The 20,767-nt window shown below is 44.2% G+C and overlaps 1 protein-coding gene across 1 annotated transcript in view; it reads right to left on the reverse strand.

The window, feature by feature from the left end:
- LOC138452877 (uncharacterized) overlaps positions 1 to 195 on the reverse strand; it is a 43,197-nt gene extending 43,002 nt beyond the window's left edge. Inside the window, exon 1 of the mRNA XM_069605224.1 lies at positions 100 to 195. Within this exon, the coding sequence (XP_069461325.1) occupies positions 100 to 195 (96 nt within the window). The remainder of the gene's footprint in view (positions 1 to 99) is intronic.
- Positions 196 to 20,767: the final 20,572 nt, after the last annotated feature.

The following is a 20,767-nucleotide window of genomic DNA, read 5'->3' on the forward strand; positions in this document are numbered from 1 at the left end:
ATCTTTTTTATTGATGAATACAACCGAGTATCTCAAGTCAGCAGAAGAATATCTAAGCCAAGACACATGTTACGTGTCACAGGTTTCCCCCCTTCTCACCTGTCTGTGTCGTTTATTGGAGTTCTTCGATGAAGTCTTCTTTCGCACAGATCGGGTCTTGTACAACCCAGTGCGTAGGTCCTCGGGTTCCAGCATGCGTTCTCCGTCCCGTCTCCAGGAAACATTCAGATGTCCGGGAAAGTTCCAGGAAATGGCGAGTAGTGCACTCGGAAGACGAGTGCAAAGGAGATCCGGCAAGCAAACTGAGAACAAGAAAGGTAAGGATGAAGGAGGGGGAATTTCGGGGACCGGGAACCAGGAATCAAAGGAATTTGCTGTACGAACTACGGCAGCACATGTCTGGCTGCTGCAAGCGGTAGCGTTGAAATGCACAGGGCCGCAAGTGCGTGTCAGTTTTGTATAACGTAGTGCGTACGATGCGGAGACTGGTAAACTGCGTTCCGCGTTCGGTGGCCATGTTGGGAGAACTGCCAAGTGCAGGCCCCTATGGGTCAGGGACCATGAAGTCCAGAAAGGATGCGTCCGATGGTTCATGACAGCATGCCTCCTCCGAAAGCCTGTTCCTCCGGGTTTGCCTGTGTGTATAAGGTGGCATCTTCGGAGTAGTCTGGGGGCATTTAGGTTTGAGACTGGTTCCCAGGTGCGTCCACTGGGAGGGTACCCTTTCCACTCGACCAGATACTGTAGCTGACCACGTCTGTACCTGGAGTCACATATTCTGGACACTTCATATTCTAACTGATCATTGACAACCACAGGTGTAGATCTTGGAGCAGTCCGGGAGGACTGGACGTAGGGTTTCAATAGAGAAGTGTGAAAAACTGGGTGGATCCTTTTCCAGGAGTCAGGTAGTTTGAGTCGGAAGGCCACTGGGTTAATGATTTCCTTTATGGAAAAAGGATCAAAATACTGGTGAGCCAACTTTTGGTTGTAAGTGTCGAGGGAGTAGTTTTGAGGACAGCCAGACCTTATCACCCAATGCATAGGAAGGCCCTGGTCCTCTTTGAAGTCTACATAGTGCTTGGTGCTTGTTCGGGCCCTTTTGAGGTGTTCTTTGGCTTCCTTGTGTACGTTGATGAGAGTTTCAATCCAGGAATCGACTGTAGGAACTGGTGTAGGATGTGGGAGAATGGATGGTAAAACCGAAGGGTGGAATCCTTGGCTGCAGAAGAAGGGGCTGGTTTTGACAGCAAGTGATCCGAATTGTTGTAGGCGAATTCAGCCACAGGTATTAAGAGTGACCAATCGTCCTGGACCTTGGTGGTGAAACAGCGAAGATACTGCTCCAGGGTTTGGTACACACGTTCAGTAGCTCCGTTGGTCTGTGGATGATAACCTGAGGAGAGGGCACGTTGGATTCCTAGTATACGGCATAAGTGTTTCCAGAACTGAGATATGTATTGAGGTCCTCTGTCTGATATGATCTTGGAAGGGAGTCCATGAAGTCGGAATATGTGTTCCAGGAAGATTCCAGCGAGTTCTGAGGAAGATGGTAGTTTATATAAGGGTGTAAAATGAGCCATGTGAGTGAATAAATCAATGGTAATCATGATAGTTGTGTATCCCCTGGAAGGTGGTAATTCCACAATAAAGTCTGTAGCAATGAATTCCCAAGGTCTTGTTGGTAGCGTTGGTTGGAGTAGGAGACCCGCCGGTTTCTTGTTATCATGCTTGTTTTGAGTGCAGACTGCACGGGCTTAGATGTACTGCTGGACGTCAACTTTCATTTTTGGCCACCAAAACTGTCTTTGTATTAAACGGAGAGTGCTGGTGATGCCACGATGTCCTGAATGAAGGGTATCATGACAGAGGCTTGTAATCCTTTGTCGCAATCTCTCCGTGGGGATGACCAGGCCATTATACTTGAATAAATACCCGTCCTTTGTTTTAAGATTCCATTGATTCTTCCTGGTAAACTCCATCCAGATCTCAGAGGACTGGGTTTGAATCAGAATGTCGTCCAGGAGACTGATTGCTTGGGCTACAAATATTGTGTGGGGAAACATCTTTGGGAAGGATCGATCTTGAAGAGTTTCGTAGTTGGGACGTCGGGATAAGGCGTCAGCAATTATATTGTGTGTTCCAGGAACATGATGGATTTGGAACTGTTACTGGGCAAAGAAGAAGGCCCAACGGGCTTGACGACTATTCCTACATTCCAGGGATTGTAAAACTTGAAGATTCCGATGTTTTGCTCCCAGGAGTAGATGACGCCACTCTGTGAAGGCTTGACGGATGGCTAATAGTTCCTTTTCCAGAAGAGAATAATGGGTCTCGCTAGGAGTCAGGGTTCACAAGAGATAAGCGATGGGGTGTTCTGATTTGTCTTCAAATTCCTGTTTTAGGACTGCTCTGATGGCGTAGTTGGAGGCATCCGCCTCCACCAGGAAGGGTCGATCAATGGCAGGTTGAGCCAAGATGGGGGCTTGTGTGAACTCCGACTTCAATCGCTGGAACGCTTCATCTTGGGCTGCTGTCCAGAGAAAGGGAGTTTCCTTCTTCAACAATGAAATGATCGGTTGTACAATCTCTGAAAAGGAAGGTATGCATTTTTGGTAGAAGTTGGCAAGCCCCAGGAAGGATTGAATCTGTTTCACAGTAGTTGGAACAGGCCAGGATAGAATGGAATTTAGTTTTTGAGTGGTCCATTCCAATTCCTTCTGGACTAAGGACACACCTGAGATAGTGAACAGTAGAGACATGGAAAAGGTATTTCTCGGGTTTAGCCAGGAGCTTATGTTCACATAGCCGCTGTAAGACTGCTTTAACATGTTCTTCATGCTTAAGATGGTCCTTGGAGTATATCAGTATATCGTCCAGGTAAACTATGACTAAGAGGAACAGCATATCGGAGAACATCCGGTCCATAAAATGTTAGAAGACCGCTGGGGCATTGGCGAGTCCGAAGGGCATAACCAGGTATTCAAAGGGACCAAAGGGTGTTCTAAAGGCTGTTTTCCATTCGTCACCCTCCTTTATATGGATCAGATGGTAGGCACCTCTGAGATCCAATTTCGTGAAGATTACAGCTCCTCTCACTGTTTCCAGGATATCCGAGATTAAGGGCAATGGGTAGCGGTCCTTGAGGGTGCATTGATTAAGACCACGATAATCAAGGCAAGGCCTAAGCTCCTTGGTATCTTTCTTGGGAACAAAAAACAACGAAGCTCCCGCCGGGGATTTGGATGGTCGTATAGTGCCATTTTCCAGGTTAGTATCCAAGTATTCTCCGAGGGCCCTTTTCTCTGGTTCTGATAGAATGAACATCCTTCCAAAGGGAATCACTGCTGAGGGTTCAGTATAAATAGCGCAGTCTTCAGGTCTGTGAGTGGGTAGGGCCTGAACTATGGCATATTGAAAACACATCAGTGTAATCCTGATAGGTCCTGGCAACCTGGATAATATTTGAGACCGTGAATGGGCCTTGCTGGTCTGTTAGCGTACCTTCAGAGGATCTTGTCGAGGAATTCAGGGATAGAAAGTGAGACATACAATGTTCTGAACCAGGAAACAAGGATCCTGCCGCCCAGTTGATGTATGGGTCGTGCTTCTGTAACCATGGCATACCCAGTACCATTGGATAATGGGCAGATTTTATGATGTCAAATTTGATCACCTCTTGATGATGGTTTATCGAGAGCTGGATCTCTTTGGTTTGCAGGGTTATGGGTTCTGAAGAGAGAGGTCTTCCATCGATGGCCTCTACAGGTTGCATGATGTCTCGTGTTTCATATGGAATGTGGTGGGTAGTGACCCAATCATGATCTATAAATATCCCCATGGCCCCACAATCCAATAATGCCAGAATGGGATAAGCTTCTTTCTTGGACAGCGATAGAAAGGCCTGCAAGATCACAAGGTTGTTTTGTCCAGGAGAGTTCAAGGATGGAATAGATGTGGAGCAAACATCACTCTCCTGAAGCTGTGCTCCATCTAGGATCGGGAGCTGGCGTTTCCCGAACGCCGTGGAGGGGCTAAAGGACATTCTCTCACAAGGTGTTTATCAGAGGCACAGTAAATACACAACCCGGTGTGAATCCGTCGCATCCTTTCTTGCGGAGATATGGGTCCGCGGAAGGGCCCTAGTTGCATGGGTTCTGGGTCTGTGGTCGGGGCAGGAGCGGGCTCAGGTCTACAGGAAGGTTCTGTAGAGGTCTTTTGGTAGGGTATTTTAGTCTTCTTCTTTTATGCCTCCCTTTCCTGGATACGAAAGTCTATTTGTAAGAAGAGGTCCATGAGAGCCTGGAAGGAACCTGGGCTAGCTACCCTGGCTAACTCGTCTTTTATCTCTTCATTCAGTCCTCTTCGAAAAAGGGTAAAGCAGGCCTTCGAGGACCAATCTGCTTCCTTGGCCAGTTGCTTAAAGCGTGTTACATAGGTAAGCATATCCTGGGACCCTTGTTGGAAATCCAGTAGACGTTCTTGAGCACTGTAAACCTGTTCTGGCCGGTGAAACATGGTCTTTAGAGCCCGTACAAAACCATCATAGTCATCCAGGAGGGCATCTCCAGGCGTAGCCCAAGTTAATGCATTCCCGGAAAGATGAGAAATCATAAAGCCCACCTATGCCCTGGGGGTAGAGAAGTAGTAGGGCTTAAAGGTAAAGTGTACTAAACACGAATCGAGGAAGCCACAAAGGTTCTTTGATGAGCCATCATATTTATCCACCACTCCGCCCAGCAATACACTCTCCTTGGTTGCGGAATCACATGACAGGACTAGTTGCTTTAATGCGGCATTCTCGGCTTTGAGATTCTGAACTTCTGTTGTTAGCTCCTCCAGAAAGGACGTGTCCGATGGTTCATGACATTACGAGAAACTAAATACCAATCCCATCACAAAACTGGTCCTTGATTGGGCACTGATGACGACACACTGGTTAGACTTAGGTCTATTAACAGATGAGGAAAAGAGATTTCTAAGTAACTCCCATCCCATTTTAGGAACAATATATTTCATACCCAAAATACACAAACCATTCGATACATTTCCAACATTTAGACCTATTATAAATAGTATTGGTTCAATCACTGAGACCATTTCCAAATATATAGATAAACATCTTCAGCCACTTGTCTCAGGTCTGGCCTCTCATATCAAAGACACTAAGCATGTTATACAAAAGCTGGAAGCAATTAATTGGGAAAAAGATTATAGAATTGGCACCCTAGACATCTCCAGCATTCCACACCCCAAAGGGCTAGAAGCAACAAATGACTTCCTGAAGACGAGATCAGTCTCCTACTAAGCCAAAATCAGATGATTTTGGAAATGCTAAACTTTACTCTCACAAACAATTTCTTTCTGTTTAACGACCAAATTTACAGGCAGAGCCAAGGAACAGCAATGGGTGCCAAATTTGCACCACCATACACAAACCTCTATGTGGGATACTTCTTTCTTGAGCATGCATGGCAGCATGCAGCATTTACTACAAACAACAATATCATTTACTGGGGAAGGTACATTGATGATGTCCTACTTACATGAAACAGAGATACAACCGCCTTACAAGAATATTATGACTATCTCAACTCCAATCTGTACAACTTGACATTTACTATCAATGAGAGCACAACCTCAATTCACTTCCTGGATCTAGAACTCTATATCAAAAATGAAAATATATACAGGACTCCCTATGTCAAACCCACTGCTGGGAATACAATACTTCATGCGTACAGTAACCATCCTCAACATATTATTAGAAACATACCTTATGGTGAGATGCTGAGGATCAAAAGAAATTGTACAGAACAAGATGAATATGAAAAACATGTCAAAATATCAAGTTCAAAGCAAGAGGATACAACCATAGACATCTCAACAAAACATATGATAAAACTAACAAAAGGCCAAGATAGGAACTTCTAGTTAACAAAAGTACCACAACCACAACAGACCATTTCAACAAGATAAGATTCATCACAACCTACTTTTCTAACACCAAATAAATTAAACAAATTTTGCAGAAAAATTGGCATATCCTTAAATTGGACATAGATTTCTCAGGATACCTTGATGAACACATGTGAACATTACCTTCTGCAAAGCCAAAAGCCTTAAGGACATCCTGAGCCACTCACACTTTACCAATAAAAAGCACAAAACTGGTTCACCACAACTATGGGACTCCAAACCTCTTAGAGGCAACTACAAGTGTGGACACTGCAAAAGCTTCACTTTTTCAGCAAACGGCAAACAAGACATAAAGCTACCGAATGGAAAAGTATTTAAAATAAAAGATTTCATCAGCTGTAACACCAAACTGGTTGTCTATGCAATAGAATGTAAATGTGGGAAACTATATGTTGGAAGCACAACAAGAATGCTTAAAACAAGGATTCAAGAGCATTTCAGAGCCTTCTCAAAAGAATATATCAGGTACCCTATAGGATACCATCATTCAACAATACACAAAGTAGAATCTAAAAATAATATGACATTTTATGGGATTGAAAAAATCAAGACGCCACCTAGAGGAGGCAATTTGGAAAAAATCCTAAAATCCTGCAAAACGTTTTGGATATGTATTTTGTACACTTGCCATAATGGCCTTAATGTGGACGCTGAGATGATACATCTTCTGTAAAACACTACCAAATTAACTATAAGGCTGCTGAGCCCTTGAAAGCAATGTTAAGTTATGCGGTATAGTATACCTAAATTTGTATTGCACAGATGATAATCTCTAGATTAGTTTAATATTTTGATAATGTATCCAATCTTTATTCATTGCATAATTATATTATGAAGTCAAGCCCGTTGAATTTTGGACTACAAGTCACAGCAGGAAGGGTCCAATAGCCCTATAAAAGTACCGTTCTCCATTGAGCAATACCTGACTCAAGATGGAGGACTTGTGATCATGTGATGTTACATCACGTGTGATCACAATTCCACTTCAAACAACTCAAGTAGATTATACACCATTGTGTAGTTAGCCAGTACACTACAACTAAGTTCAACAAATAATATTCATATAAACATAACAAGCATCTTTTGGACTGTTTTAACGTCCCTGATCCAAAATGGTGGACCAGCGGTCACGTGACAACGGAGCACACGTGATCGCGAGACCACACTTTTACAAAACTCTTAGCGTTGCAAACACCAGACCTCAGGTTATCATGCCGCAATTCTGAGAAAGATCAGAGGAACACAATGACAGAATTCTAAGGTAGGCAGGAACCAGTGCCACACCTTTTGAGCCCTAACCCGATCATAGAGCACTATCTTGATCTGACACAACAAATAATCAAAATGTACTTCACGCTAAATATAGAAACTCTTTATGATACATGCTCAAATGTAGAGCAACACAAGTTCCAAGCACGAAAGTGGGTATATTTTTCTTTCTCTGCATGTGCAAGTCCATAATCCAATGAGCATGGAAAATCCTCTTTTATAAGAGAAACAGTGATATTCTGAAACTTTTTTTCAGTTTTGTATTTTGTAGTTGTTTTGAGAAAAATAACGCTGAACAAGGCTTATCCCTCCCGAGGAACTGTCAGCAAATTCTGACTTTATGTTGAGAATTTTCTTTGATAAAAAAGGCATAAAAAATCACCAAGAGTCTAAAGAGAATTATTTACTACAAGCTAATGATTTACCCAAAAAGCTGTTAAAAATTGTTGAGATACCAAAGAGCTGGGCGCAACTGAACGGTTTCTACCCCTCGCCACTCACCTCAGTCTATCAACCATTCTGATCAGTCTCGGAATAAGGAACAGAAATGCAGCCCGACTCATTTAAGACAACTGTTATTTCATTTAGACCAAATCAACAGGTTCACCACTAGTTGTGTTAGGCTGAAAAACGTTCTCACACTTAGGTTCCATACGACAAGCCAGTTCTATATGGAGGGGAATTAGAACTTGGAAAATGTACTTTTGAAGCTTTTCTTTTTCAGACTAGGAATCGAAGTTTGGCCTAAATCGGTTTGGGAAAAGGTTTGTCAATTTTCCCTAAAGGGGTTATAGATTGGCAGTAGGCCATTAGGGTATTGGGTATTAAGGGTTTTTCCTTCATGGGCAAATGTCAGATAACGTGCCTCATCCAATGAAGCTGTGACATCTTCCAAGAGGCTGTCTCCTCCCATGTGATCCGCCCTCATACAGTTACCCCCAGGGTCAGAATCAGGTAGTGGCTACCGTCCCTATGCCACATGGGAGGAGGTCAAAGCTGGGAAAACAGTGATGACTCCATCAGATTCATCACACCTAAACCTAAACTAGGCAATCACATGCCCACAAACGCCCCCCCCCCACCCCCACCAATCCCCCACACAGCAGCAGTACATGTTTGGCTACTTTTCAGCTGCATTTTTGACTACTTTTTGCTTGGCAACCTTTTCACTGTAGAGGTATTTTCACCACTTTTTTTCACTGGCTACATTCTTTCTGGTATGGTATACAAAAATTATGGGTTTGTGGCAGATTTACAATTGGTTCATCTTTGGAAATAGATGTACCTGATAATGCTGTAATTTAGGACACATTTGCAGCCACAACATCCTCAAGTACATCTGTGTTTCTATGGCATGGAGATGAAGAATTGCCCTACAGGTTTCCATGTTTCCCGTCTCAAGATTTTGTACATACTTTGGGAATATGTGCGAGTAAGGGTGACAATGATGTCAGATTTGGGTGAATAAAATGCATTATGTTATGTTATTACATTTCTAAAGTGCGCATTCACCTGAGGCATCTTGGTGCTAGTTGCCTGATTAAAGTAGGGAGTACAGGCAGAACACTAAAACACACCTAAAGGTCGATGACTTGCATGCCAAAGTGTTCCACAGCTTGGTTACTGAAAAGGCACGGCTGCCAGTTCTGACTAATTTATAACGTGGAACAACAAGAAGAAAGCCATCCTGAGAACGAAGTGCCCGGGTAGGGACATAGACTTAAAATTTGGCTCGAAGGAATTCAGCTCCATGACCATATACAGCCCGGTGAACAACACAGAGACTTAAACTGAATGTTTTTCCTCACTGGGAGCCAGTGAATAGTGGGCAAAATGGGCATGATATGCGTGCCATAAAAGGACGCGGTGACGACTCGGTCATCCAAATTTTGAATACGCTGTAGGCATTGAATTAAGTACAGAGGCTGCGCCAGGTATAGTGAGTTGCAATAGTCAAGGTGGCTCACAACCAGTGAGGCCAACGCCAAGGCTCAAAAATGCTTATGGAGGACAGGAAGAACTTTACGCAGTATTTTCAGCTGGAACCCCACAAGACGGAGGGACAGAAACCGAGCAGAAAGGAGAAAAATAAAGTTGTTGTGCGCTAACAGACAAAAAAGAGGAGAACCATGGCAGCACCAGACCAGAGATGCCAGCTTGGGCGAGGCAGTCCAACAGGGTGGAGTGGTCAACTGTGCCGAATGCTGCTGACAGATCTAATAAGACCAGTGCCCCCAATCCACCCTGATCAACCAGCTGCACTAGATCATTCAAAGCTGAGACCAGAACACTCTCTGTACCACGGTCTGGACAGAAGCCAGACTGAAACAGGCAAAAAAAACAGAATTTTCCAAAAACTGGCTAAATAAGGGAGGGATTAAAGACCCAAGAAGTTTCATAGGAAAAGAAAGAAGAGAGATTGGTCGAAAAATTAGCAGGGATTGTAGGATCCAACAACAGGTTTTTTAAGAAGGGGAACCACCAGTGCCTGTTTCAGCCCCATAGGGATCAAACCGGAGGTACAGGGACCATTTACCGCATTAACATAAGCATGATTTCCTTCCAGATGTTCAAAGGGAAAGGGTCCAAAGGGGATGCCGATTTAAGTTCATCCGAAAAGACAGGAAAGAAGGACGGGAGTGAGTAGCTATTTCCCCATTAAGAGCATTCTCAGTGAGCACTGTGGCCAATATACATTCTTGAATGTCTGTTATTTTCAGAATAAAAAAGGAGGAAAGAGAATCACAAAGAGCCTGAGAGAGAAGCACAGTAGAAGATGAGTTAGCAGAGGAAGAGAGAGAGCATACCCAGAGGCGTAGACAGGGTAGGGCCTGAGCAGGCAAGGCACACCCAAAATCTGTTAATGCCCACTCAAAAGCACTGTGTGGGCCTTTACATATGTTAATTTCACTTGGGTGGGCCCAACTACATTAGCTTGAGGCTGAGCTTGTTTGACAATCCTGGCTACGCCTCTGAGCATACCAGGGAGAATAATTCCTTAGGTCGATTTAAAACGCTTGCTATCCTCTCCTGAGAAAAGGAGCATTTAACTTTACTGATGGCGCTACGGTAGGCAGAAGAGGCAGCCCGAAATGTCAGCCTGTCACTAGGTAAATAGCCAGGCGCCACTTACGCTCGGCCTGTCTGCACTTTAACCGTAATATCCTGAGATCATCCAAGAACCGGGGTTTTGTTTGACGTTTTTGAGATTTGACCAGATAGATAGGCGCAAACTCATCAGCACACAAGGTGGCTACTTGGATAAGTGCAGACAGGTCAGTTGTCAGGGCGGTATCCCGTTTGACCATACCCCGTGCAGCCAAGCTGTCCATGCTCACTGCACGCCAGTTACATCTAGGAATTTCCACTGAGGTGGATGCTGGGCGAACCACCTATGCTTGAATAGTAAAAGGGACTACATGGTGGTCCGACCAGGTAATGGGAAATACAGGATAAAGCACCACAAGCAAGGGATTCGAGAAACAAGGTAAAGGATATTGTCACGTTGATGCTTTGAGTCATGAACTAGTTGGATATAGCCAAAGTCCTCCAAACTTTCAGAGAAATTAGTTAAAGATGGCTCTGTCTGGTGTTTAAAACCCAGATTAAAATCACCAACCACCAACAGGCTAGAAAATGTATGATGTAAGTTTGCAACTAAATCCATGAATAAGGAGCCAAAAAGGGAATCATATAGGGGAGGGCGATAGACTACTAACATTTGCAGTGCACTATTAGTTGACAAAGTACAGCAAATTAGCAGAGCTTCCATTTATATCATACGTGTCAATGAGAGAGCAGATAATTCTACATGGGATTTGTGAATAATGGCAATACCACCCCCCGGATGGGGGGAGTTATGGTCCAGATGAACGATATGATAATTGGCTGGAAGGAGATGCACTATATCCCGACCAGAAGAGTCTATCAACCAAGTTTCTGTGACATATAATAGATCAGGTGAATGGTCAACAAGTAGGTCATAATGGATTGGGGTTGGAAGCCTGTGACGGAAATGTTCGAGGGAGAAAAGACCAAAAGTTATTTTTCCAAAAACATTCTGTCTTTTCTCCCCTGAACATTGCAGCCACAGGCTTCCAACCGCAACCAAAGTAGCTTAGAGAAGTCCTGCCTTTGGAACCATTTGGAGCTCTATCACTTAAGTAGAGCGTTCTTGAGAGTTTTCATTTCTGTGCTGCCAGGATAGGATGCAAGATGACTTTCCCAGGTGGAAGAAGTGATCCCAGCCAGAAGCCACTTAGGTGTCACAGAATGGGGAGCTCAGTTGGACGACTGTCCTCTCACCAAGTTAGGGAAAGAGGAGGGAAGAGCTCTTTAAAGGTCAATGCACTTGTGGGGGCAGAGTTTAACAGTTACTGGTGTGCAGTATTTAGAAATGAAGACTACTTCTAGCCACAGAATTAATTTCCTTGAGCATCCAATGACAATGTTGCTTGAGAGTGCTTGAAATAAGCAGAGGAACCAACCAAATGTACTTCTTAATAAAGGAAGTAGGAAACCTTAGATGCTCAAATTAAATCTAAAAGGAAAATGAAGGGCACGCCTTCCAGTCAGGAGTCTGTTATGTAGAGACTATGAATGCAGACTTACAGATAGAAGAAGAGAATTATGAATCCTGTAATAATTGCATATTATCCTGAGACCAGTGCCATCACACCAAATGTATTACAATAAACTGGCAGTAATGGAAATAGAAAACGACCAGTCTTTTGCCATTGACTTGAAGCATTCACACACGCCGGGGCTCATTTTCAGACAAATGCTTAATGTATGGAGTGGATCCTAAAGATGTGTTCACCTTTATGCAATGCAGTCATCCATGCAATTTTCATTGTATGCACTGCAAAGTACAAGCAATGAATAGATATCCAAGTGGACCCGGGTTCTTGTGCATTGTTTGGCGGTAGAACATCTCAGGGGCAACAAGCTCATCTTGGCAACACAACAGTGGTGAGTAGCACGGGTTTGATACATGGTCCTGCACTCACAGGCTGGAGTCCAGCATGAAGTGTGTTATAAACATTTTTAATTTAGTTTGTATTGCCTCCCATCATATAGTTGAACAGCTGGAATTAATTACATGGGTTCCTAAGGAATCCAATGCATTTCTGCTAGCATAAAGATCAATTTTTCAGAGGTGGAGCAGATGCAGTAACGTAAACCTTGTTTCGTGTCCCTGTTACGCATGTTGAACATTGCACAGAGTGTTCAATGTGGTTTAAAATAATGCGTAAATCTTCCAAGCATGCTTTTTTACACTTTAATTAGCCCTCCTGGGATTTGAAAAATTATCCCTTTTGTTCAAAAGTCAAAATGGTGGCTTGAACAATGCAGAAAATATTTTCTAGTGGAAACTGATATTAAAAGGATCTGTTGCATCCAATGTAAGTCCTGTCTCTCTTTCAGATGATCAGTGCTAAAATAAAAAATCCCCAGTCACACAAATGAAACTACATGAACATTTCATCTAAAATCAAGGTTTGAATTTAATGTAATTATACCCATCGAGGAGCCAGCAAGAGGCTTTCATATTACAAGGTCTGGGGACCATGAAGCATCTGTGAATTTGTGAGCTATATGGCAATCACTGTCCTGTGGGCAGCCGGACATGGCCAGTAATGGACCAGCAGCCCGATCCTAGGCCCTGGTGAGGGCTGTCAGCTGTTACGGCCATTTTCACCCACTCCCTCCCCTCCGACAAGGGGGTGATAGCCATTCGCACCCCAGCATTCATCCTTTATGCAAATGGTTTCATTTTGTTTTTTTACAGGAGATGTGATACGCACATGTTGTGTGAGCACAAACTCCTGTAAAAATAAAAACAAGATAGCTGCCGCCATAGGAAAAGGGACTTAGACCCTCATTACGAGTTTGGCGGTAAGACTGGCGGTAATGCCGCCAGGTGGAATTACTGTTAGAGCTAAGCATCCCTGCTGAATGTCTGCTGAATCATGAGTAGGCATGGGTGCGCACCACCCATCGGTGGTAACGGTAATTCCGCTGGTGGAATTACCGCTGTCAAACAGAACACCAACAGTAATTCTGCCAATTTTCGGTGGAATTACCATTTCTGCTGTATATTGATGGAATTACCAAATGGTAATTCTGCTGGCGGTATTGCCACCGGACAAGAAGTCGCCATGACGTGAGCAGGAACTACTCCGGCGGCCATCTTTAAAAACTCAGTCCACTCTAAATCACCATTAAGGAAGTGTCATCCACCCCCAGAAGACACAAAAACATGTCAGAAAGCAAAGGCAAGGGAAAGGTGTCTCGAAAGAGGCAACGCAAGAAGAAGTTCACTGAGCAGGTGGTCAGTGTACTTGCAGACCAGGTGGTGGCTCAGACAGAGGAGCTGTATGGGTCACAAAACTGCACTACATCCCAGTAGCAGAAGAACGCCATCTGGGCTGATATCAGGAACAAGGTGATGACTGATGGCTTGGCAGGCTAAAGAACAATGGTTTGGAGGGTTGTCCAGTGCTGCGCCAGATATTAAGATTAATTTAAAATGTTCCAGCCATCACCTTTTGTTTTGTCTAAGTCACCATGAGTAGGACAGATATGTCCATACGTGAGTCACAAGCTTTTTGGGCCTAAAGATCCAAGCTACTCTGCAATGATGATGCCCAATAGGCCGAAACATGTCCGGGGATGCTTGTGGTCTCATGCATAAGAGATGTGACCTAGCAATTTCGGGCTGGACTGCCCCTTTTGGGGGGTGGGACCAAACCTGATTTTCATATGGTCTTTCCCCTTTCTGTAATGGCTTGGCAGGCTAAAGAACAATGGTTTGGAGGGTTGCCCAGAGCTGTGCCAGAGGTTAAGATTAATTCAAAACCTTCCAGCCATCACCTTTTGTTCATCCACGGGACAGTGAGGACATGCAGATGAGGTGGGACAACCTCAAAGCCGAGTCTACACCCTCATCTCCAACTACTGTCGGGAGACAGCAACCACTGGTGGAGGAACAGTTGCCCCGCTGCACCTGACACCCTGGGAGGAGACGGTGAGCAGCACCCTTCACATGGCTGGGCTGGAGAGTGTGAGTTCGGCAGAGGTCAGAGCCAGGAAGACCCTGCTGAGTACATGAGTGAATAATCGGCCTATTGTACAACAACACCAATAGCATGTTGACAAACACATAGTTCCATACACCCAGACAATACACAAGCAATCAATGTGACAACGCAGGACAGTAAATCAGGAGGCATGGAAGGTGTGAACCCCCTTAAATACTCACCATGTAGAACGAAGAGGCCATGATGTAAGACACATACAACTACCATGGAACAGCAAGTACCATGGAAGAGCAAGTATCATGGACAGTCATCCAATCGCATGTCACATTGCCACCACCCCTTGCCACCATGCTGACCACTCATGTGCAGACACATTGGCCAAACTGATGGCACACACATAACGTATGACAATTAATCAACACCAGACCAGGAGCTGCAAGGCCTCCATGATGATTTTGTCCCACCTAATGTCGCAATCACACCGCCATAGAAAGCAGCACATCCCTCAGCTGACAGTACAACAGGATATGCAAGTAACATAGGGCCGCCCCACATGGACACTCATGACCTTGCACAACTGTGAAGCACATAACACCACAATCCAAGTAAGGCACACATTACCGACTGTCCGTATGCACACACAACCAACAAGCCAGTAACCCATCATCCTGTCCGCCACATCAAGTAGGTCCCCACATGGCCATAGCACCCTGTGACCCTATAGTACATAGAACACTACATGAGAGCACACCCAGGACCCCATTGAAGGCAGCAGCACTTTCGGCATACCTGCCACAGGAAGTCCTAAAAAGGGCACAGGACATGCCGGACCCGGGAAGGGGAATGCCCACAAGTCACTCAAAACACCCCTGTACAAGGGCACTACTGCTGGTACCTCTGGGGGCACAGGCACACCTGCCACAATCCTGCCCCCAACTCTGGCTATCACAGAGGCTACAGGACCACCCACCTCTGAGCCACCTCACACCACTGCTGGGGAGTGTGAGGACCAACCCACCCAAGTGCCAACAATATGCAGTCACGGGACCAGGCCACTGCACCTGCTAACACTGCATGGGCAATATGCGGTGCAGGGGGGAGTGACTCCAAGGACATCAGCCTCACAGGGGAAGCTGGAGAGGTTGAGGCAGTGGTGATAGACTCTGGTGACACAGTGTCTAATAAGTTAATACATATCTTAGGTGCAAAACATTCACCTGTGTTATCAATTACCTTACATAAAACTAATCTATGCAAACATTATTCTGCTGGAACAGTACTGAGATATTTAATTTATTTTCAACCCTTTAATGAAAAGAAAACCAATTCCTCAGACCTGCTTAACCATGTGTTAAACATACATATGTGGGTTTAAAGCATACTGTCCATAAGACTTTCACCAAGTGCAAAACCCCTTCTTGTGAACATTTTGGCAACTACATTCACATTTGCAATCTACAGACAACAGCTTTGGTCTTTTTTCCAATAAAGGATTGCAACTGAATGAAATCTCAGTACTGTTCCAGCAGAATGCCTATCCTGAGGAATTGAACATGGACTGTGAAATGGACTCTGGAATGGACTCTGTGAGGGTGATCGGTGGATCATCTCCACAGTTCCCCTGGGAATATCATCAAATTGCTAGGGGGGCACTAGGCACCCCTGGACACCCTAGTAATATGTCCCTGGAGTCAGGTAGTGGGACTCGTGACAGGAAACCAAGAGTATTTTTGTATGGCAAGAAAATGTTGAGCCACTGGCTTTACACTTTCCACAAAGGGGTCGAGACATTTCAAAGACAGTCTTATTCATACTGACCTTCATGTCCAACCCCGGTGATGGCGGTTGTGCTGCGTGGCAAAATGAGGCCTGCTGAACAGCAGCAAGCAAAGCATTTTTGTGTGTGACTTGGCAGGCAAGGGCTACCTGAAGATTCTCTACACCATTCCTGGATAAAAGCTGCAAGAAGAAAAGTGCATGTGTTATTGTCGGTTGACACCTGTAAAGCGCTAATCTGTCATTGGCATGGCCTTGTGGGAATCGAAATGTTGCATGCCAAATGAAACCAAATACAACCATTGCACATTAATATGCATGCCAACAATGACTTCTTGCATTATTAGAGTCACCCGAATATTGTAGAAGACCTGAGTAGCATAGTGCCAGCAATATCTAATCCTTACCTGTATCCTCAAGTCAAGTAAAGCAGCAAGTTGTTACATGCAGCGTTGCATGGCTTTGTTTGTGGTTTCCTATGTCATTTGGTAGTGCTGGATGTGTGTGCGTCCACGTAGCGTCAAGACGGTATGTGATTCTGCATGCCACTGCATGTCGGCATGCCAGTGACAAGGAAAGGTGCAGAAGGTAAATTGAGAAGGACCACTTGGCTACAATTGAGAACCCTTCGTTTTCACACATTAACATTACATCTTTAGCGCAAATATCTATCATCATAAGAGGCATTTGAGAGAGGTACAGATTTGCAAACAAGTGCAGTCCATACCTATGCAGAAGACTGAAATATGTTGCAACGATTCAGTGCATGGGTTATCCATGTAGGAATAAGAAAGTCTATGAGAAATTGCATAATCTAGCTGACACAGAGAGGGTTCTCCCATGCCATTGTCAGGAAGCAAAGTAGTGCTAAACGGCGAAAAATGAATGATTGTGTAGTGGCGGATGTTGGATAGGTTGATGACCGAGCTGTGTCGTGATACTCTGCATGAGGGTGTGTGGTGCAGCAGTAAGGTACATCTATGAGATTCCGTTGACTATGGTAAGGAGGCCTGGTCCTTTGGCTGCTCTACTGGGACCTCCTTTGTACTCACAGATTAAGAAAAATTGATATCAAGAGCCAGAATCATACGATGCAAGGGAGTAAGACACATTAGCAGAGCTGCATTACATCAAGCATCATCAAGGAACAGCAAGAATCGAATCAGGGAAGAATTGATGAGTAAAAACTGAGGGAATCCAAGGCGGTGCACAGCTGATTAGCCATCACAGTTGTCCCCATGGGAGTAAGAGCAACAGGCCTGATTCCCAGAAAGGCCCTCACTGGCTTTGAGAGGTAGGCAGAGCCTTCTGTGTATTGCATTTTGAGGAGGAACAGAGCCAATTTGGCATAGGTTGAGGTGATCTGTCGGTAGGTGTGTTACGTTTGGATGGGAGAGCTGTATTGGTTACTAATATATCCTGGGATAGTAGCACTAAGTGCTGGAAGCAATGCCTTAGCCAACAGGTGTTGTGCACGGGGGAGGGGGGAGCCTATAGGCCTATGAAGTGGAAGTCCAGCACTAGTAGTGCAATATTCGGATTTACTGGGGCAATAGGCAGGGAAATAACATTACTGGGAAATGTCTGCCTGGGAGTAGGGTTAGTGCTACATACTACATAAATCATTCTCTGTGCTTGTAGGGGTGAGAGCTTTTCAGGGCAATCAGGGAAGTACCGTTTAAGTTCAGGAATAGGAATCGGATAAGTGTGATAGTAGGTGGAGCAAGAGCATGATGGCAAATTCTGACCCTGGGAGTAGGAAACTGTTACATTAGGCCATAAGACTTGCCTGACTTTTCCACTTTACTGTGGCAGTGCCTGCAGACGTTGTCCCATTTATTCCTATGGGAAACTTTTGAACTCACAAACAATTCTTTTAAAGTGACTTGGAAGGTGCTTACCTGCCCATTGCCATTTTCTTGGGTCTTCCTTGGGACTGTGTTGCTTTAGTTCAAGAACTAGAATTTTAGCACATACCACTGACTTTTTGTAGGCATAAGTCCTACTTCTTCGAAGTTTCACCAGGGCGACTTGCACCAGAAAATGTGACGATTTGCACTCTCTCTCGTGTTGTCTGCTAAAGCTTCCCCCCAAGTCTCAGCTATGTAACATAGTATTGTTTGGTTCTTTCTCTTCTGCTTTCTCATTCTGTCTTCTCTCGAGGTGTCTTTTATCAATCCAAAATCTATTCCAAACTTCCTTAATTTTAAATTCTGGGGAGGAAGGATAGATCAGGGGCAACGCGTTTGTCTTGGAAGCACGACAACACAGTGTAACACAGGCTCGAATCCCGATCCCGAGTTTAGAAACCACTTGTTGGTACTAATTGTGTTATAAATGAAGATTTCCGAAGACAGTGTTGTGTTGCTTCTGCGTGCTCGCAGTCTATACATTCTCTCTAGTCTTCATTACACTCATGTCTATGGATGAAATGTCTTGCTAATATGTTTCAGTTGAGGTTACTTATGTATCTGTGTATTTCTAGGAGTCTAATGAGACTGTTTGGGTCTGGTGTAATAAGGCCAATCCTATCATATCTTTGGCTGGGCCTCTAGCCAAGGGTGATAAAATATTAATCTCTTTTCTTCCTCTCTAGGTGGTGTTTATAATGGATGATTTGCATTTCTATTCTTGTTACTATCTATAAGAGGTTAGGGAATATTGTCACTGTTTTATGTTTAGCATTTTAGGTCCTGTTTATGACATGTTTTTATTGCCTAGGGTTCCTTGTTCTTCCCACCCTGAGCCTAGCACCAGAAGTGAGCAAACCATTTAGTTTAGAATTGGCTGTTCACTGACCATTCATATTTTGATATATACACTATTTTAACAATGTGTTATGTTTGGGATGCACAGCGATGGGATTTCACTGAGATGGTAATGTTACGCAAACAGAGAGAGACTGAGGAAAGAGAGGACAAAGGGATGAATTGGGGGCAGATGCTAAACCAGTTGACATCATCGCCAGATTTAAGACCGCCTTGAGGCGACGAGGGCGGGAGGGGAAGAAGACGGTGGAATTGATAAAGGGACGAGGAATAGGAGAGGAGGGAAGAATGGTAGACTTTTACATTACTTGGAAGAAGTTGGGACTTGGGGATATGGAGGAGGAAGATAGGCCGGGGTCACATAGGGATTTACAATTGTGGTGGAGGGAGGCAGATAATGGATATTGGGGAAAGTATTTGGAATTGTTATGTGAAATTATGTGTACAAACAAAGCTGTGGACTGCTTTATGGTTACTAAATACTGTATTGTGTAGAATAAATAATAAAAATAGATTAAAAAAACAATGTGTTATGTTTAACCTAAGTATTTATTTGACCTAATAGATATTCGATGTGTGATTTATCGAAAGTGTATATTTTTCATTATATCAGTGTAGTGTAATCTTTGGGCTAGCTATGAGGACTGTCACGTACTTCACTCCTAGCCTTTCTCGACTACTTTCCTGCAGCTACCATTATAGAGAGGTCTGGTCCACCTTTTGGTTGTAAATCTGTTTTGCATTAGATTGGATGGTTTCATAGCCCACACCAAAGGATTGTCGAAAAAAAACGAATTATTAAGATGACCATGTAATGTGAATAGTGAAGACAAGTCCCTGAAATCATACACCAGAGAGAATACAAACCGCTAGGGAAGAAAGGCCCAAGTCGATCTAGTAAGGATAACAAGTTTTAATCTCACACAAAGATGAGAGCAACAGCAAAGGACTCTGCTGCTACGAACGTTCTGCTGAAAAGTAGTACAAGCAGAATTTTATAAAGCAAAACATCATCATACATGACGGAATACATTGGGTAAAATCCTGCGTGGCTGGTTGGTGTGTGCCTATACAGGATCCGCCTGCCCCATAAGGGATGCCAGGCCATTGGTTCCAGCCCGATCTGTCCGTCTTCCTTCACATGGGTGCTGTGTGATAAACTTATTCTCCCGTCGAAGGTCTGAAAAAAACGTATTATAATCCTACCATACAACTATTTTATCACTCATCCTGTTCACTTGGAAGGCCTTAAGATGGGCACAACGGAGGTTCTGCGGCACTCTAACATTCACACACACATTTCACTCACTCCCCTACGCGCCATCCGGCTTCAAAGTCTGCAACCTCATTTTGAACTGTAATTTATCCCTCCCAGCACCTCAGAATGTGCCCTGTCCATCCTCTTTGAACATTTCAGGACTTGTTACTTTGGGGTTGGTGGTCAAAGGGCACCTGGTGCCATGGAATTCAGAGGTCTTAAGTTTTAGTCAGTTATATGGGCTATAACTCATGGTCGCCTGGGGATCCGCCTGGTCATACTTTGGCTAGTGTGAGATAACATGCACACCAGGCGCCGGTCTGTGATCATGGCATTGTAGGGCACATTCCTCTCGAACATCTTTGCAACACTATTAGAACAATGAATAGGTGTTGTGGCGGTTGCGGGTGTGGGATGCCTCATAGGAGCTCAGGCATGGCTGGAGATTTCCCTCGTCTCGCAAATTGGGCCTAGTGCATGCAATGCCGCATTTACAGCGCAGGCATTCTCTTCTACCTATAGTGACTAATATCTACGCAAAACAGCAATACTTTGCACACCTTATGCTGTACTATATGGATAGACTATATTTAGTTATATTGAAATAGGGTCATGTTAAACTGGGAGGTGGTCTTCTCACTGTCCTCCCTCCCCCTTTGGCCCAACAAAGCACT

This window comes from Ambystoma mexicanum, chromosome 4p (genome assembly GCF_040938575.1).
Source record: "Ambystoma mexicanum isolate Mex_15411 chromosome 4p, UKY_AmexF1_1, whole genome shotgun sequence".
NCBI lineage: Eukaryota > Metazoa > Chordata > Amphibia > Caudata > Ambystomatidae > Ambystoma > Ambystoma mexicanum.